At 43.1% G+C, this 3244-nt stretch overlaps 1 protein-coding gene across 1 annotated transcript; it reads left to right on the top strand.

Moving 5' to 3' along the window:
• Positions 1 to 1913: 1913 nt before the first annotated feature.
• On the top strand, positions 1914 to 2870 carry LOC145994456 (uncharacterized). Its single transcript, XM_083130591.1, has one exon. The coding sequence runs from the start codon at positions 1914 to 1916 to the stop codon at positions 2868 to 2870; it is 957 nt and encodes a 318-aa protein (XP_082986717.1).
• The last annotated feature ends 374 nt before the right edge of the window (positions 2871 to 3244 follow it).

The following is a 3244-nucleotide window of genomic DNA, read 5'->3' as shown; positions in this document are numbered from 1 at the left end:
AACATACGATTTACTTTAAATTATGTGTGTAGTAGTTTCCATTACCATTTAGGTTTAAGTTACACTCTCTCTCTTTCTTTGACAATGTAGTGAGACAGAAATTAGCAGACACACAAAACAGAAAAAACTTCAAATATTGTTCAACGTTTTTGAATAATACTATGGAAAATAAATTTTCATTTACGAATATATGTATATATTTTTTCTTTTAACTTATTATTTGACAAATTGACATAACAGAACTTCCATTGAATATTGTTCAAAGTTTTCATATTTCATATTGGAATATTGTCGGTAAAGTGTAAAAATTTTAACAACAAAGAAAATCTATATTCACTCATTGTCTTAAAGAAAAACAGTGTATCTACTATGTCATGTCTTGCAAAATACATTTTCTGATCTGGTTTCACTACCAACCCCTGAGCATACAACAATCCGAACCAAACCATGAGTTCGTCTTTGTTTGTTGGTTTCCACATGTTCACACGAGAGAGTTTTTTCAATTTTTCTTTATTCACTGCAATGAACTGTTCTGCATATCCATTTGTATCACATTATATTATAGACAGCAGTTCATCATTTACAAAAAATCCGAAAAAAGTCAATGGATCAGAAGGATTTGTAAAGTTTACCTTTATTCCAAAGTCATCTGTGAAAGGAATCTCCCATCTTTGACACTGAGGCATAATGGTCCAAGCTTCATATTCTTCTTGTTGTTGTTCACCTTCAACTTCTTCACTTCCACTCTCCTCTGATGAAATATCATAGTTCGTATCTCCTTCGGAATCACTAATTTCAAATTCCGAACTTTCATCACAACTGGAATCCTCAAGAAGAAGACGAATTTGGTCCGGGCTTTGCATTTGCTCAACCATTCTCTCACAATGAAAGAAACGCAAGCTATTCCCGCTCAGTTTATAATACCGTGCTGCCATCTACAAAAACAACTGCACATAGGGTTCCGCATAGTGTACACAATAATACCAGAGAACAATTCGCGTTACCCGATCTGAAGTTGGAATAAAATTTCTTGCCCGAACCTAGCTCGGGCAACCCGCTTAACGTTACACATTGCAACCCCGAACACAGCTCGGGTAACCCGCTTTTAACTTAATTTATAAAATCGAAACACCCACTTAAGGGGAAAATTCCAGCACTATGCCATGAAAACCTCAGTGGAAAACAACCTGCTGTTAGCTCGGTGAGATTAGTCAGTTGTAGAAGGGTGTCCTTCTCTAATCCACAAGGCTGCATACTTATCGGCAGGGAAATCATTGATGACTGGGCCATTAAAGGACAACATTGATTTTTCAATTGTGTTTGTTACATTGTTAAAAAATGGTGTCCTATATATGCTTTCAATTCTATTTCATTTGAGGAGATAAGAAACATCCCTGGCAGGGACTTTGACGGGGATAATTTTTTGTGGGCAAGGGGGTCCCCGGCATCCTCCACCGTTAATTCGCAAAATGCTTGATTATTATACAAACTTTTATTTACAAAGAGAGTGCGTTCGTGGTATGATGTAACGGAAAACAGTGTCACAACAAACAACTTGGGCAATTCCTTATGTTTTCACTTCGAAGAGGCCTTCTCTTGCTTTACAAAACGCCGTCGTAGCTCTACCGGAGGTTTTTCAATGGTAGCTTGGCTTTCGAAAGCGTGACAAACGACCTCAACAATGAAACTGCATCAGTGGCGACAAACCGCGGTGTTAATCTGTCTCGGATGACCAGGCATGATAGCTGGTGAGAGGAGGAACGCACACACGTAGATGTCTAAGTGGAAACGGAAGAAGGAATTAGATGGATCCTGATGAGAAGTTTCCCGTTGGGTATAAATACGGAAGACTGCGGTCAGCTGGCATTGGATCGTCCAGAAGAAACACTCACGCGGCTGCTGTGGCTTAGGCTATGGCAGCTTGCTGCTCTGGCATTGGCTACAAGACTTGCAAGATGATTGGTTACTCTGGTTGGTGGCGGTTTTGCCTCTTGGGGACGCTGCTTGCGTTCCAGGTTGCAAGCTTCCCTCAGGAAAGCTTCAAGACGGGTCTTCTGGATATCTTAGGTCCTGAGGAGGATGTCTTGGATCTCTTGCCAGAAGGTTCAGAGGCCATTGCTGAAGATGATGACGACATGGAGGTCTCCGGTTCGGATCTTGTTGCGGCCGCTACTCACGGGCACCACGGTGGTGGGGGCGGGCACGGAGGACATGGCCACAAATGGGAGAAGGGTGGTGGCCACAAGCACCATTCTGAGCACCACAGCGCGCACGGCCATAAAGGCGACAAGGGTTACAAAGGTGCGCATCACTGGGACCACGGCAAGCACGGAAAACATGGCAAAGAAGGTCACAAGGGCCATTATGGGGAACACGGTGGCCACAAGAAGGGCTTTCACGACGAGGCCGGACACTATGGAGGGCACCACGAAGGGCACCATGGAAGCAAAGGGCACAAGTACGGCCACAAGGGTGGGCACAAGAAAGGCCACAACACCAAAGGATACCACAACACTTACCACAAAGACGAGTACCACAAGAACCATCATTTCTACGACGAGTACCACGACGGCGGGCACCACAGCAAGCACGGTGAGCACCACTCGCACCACAAGGGCGAAAAGGGCGGCCACCATAAGGGCGGACACCACAAATCCGGTCACCATGAGGATCACTATGGGAAGAAAGGGCACCATGGGAAAGGCCACTACTATGACGAACACAAGGGCCATAAGGGACATCACGGGCACGAAGGGCACCACGGTCACCATGAAGATTATGGGAAGAAGGGTGGAAGCTCAGGGGGCAGTTCCCATGGCTACAGCAGTGGGGGCGGTGGTGGTGGAGGGGGTGGACATGGTCATCACTAAAGTAACCACCCCAGCCACAAAGGGTGATCTGTCAAGAATGGTAATTTATTTAATACTAAACATACCATTCATACTAAAACATACCAAAATGACAGTACAAAATATCAAGCATACACTAACTTTCATTTCTCAAAATGTATAACCAACACAACTTGAGGTTTCTGCTTTGTTTATTGTTGAGTCGTGTCATTGTTAAGTTTCATATTGTTACACGTTTGTTAACCAAGTCATTATTGTTGTTGTAGGCTTAATTCATAAATGTTTTTGTTATTGTTTCACTGTAATAAATAATGAAAGCATAATAAATGTATTGATTTTCTGATCTCGCCTAACCATAATGCAACAAAGAAGGTTTTGATGATCAACGTGTCAAC

The sequence above is a fragment of the Lepisma saccharinum genome, chromosome 10, assembly GCF_977018435.1.
Source record: "Lepisma saccharinum chromosome 10, izLepSacc3.1, whole genome shotgun sequence".
NCBI classification, from domain to species: domain Eukaryota; kingdom Metazoa; phylum Arthropoda; class Insecta; order Zygentoma; family Lepismatidae; genus Lepisma; species Lepisma saccharinum.
The sequence above is the reverse complement of the archived record's forward strand: the minus strand, read 5'-3'. Positions and strand labels throughout refer to the sequence as shown.

Excerpts from the sequence above, each read along its gene's own strand:
- LOC145994456 (XM_083130591.1), top strand. The coding sequence starts at position 1,914 with ATGGCAGCTTGCTGCTCTGGCATTGGCTACAAGACTTGCAAGATGATT.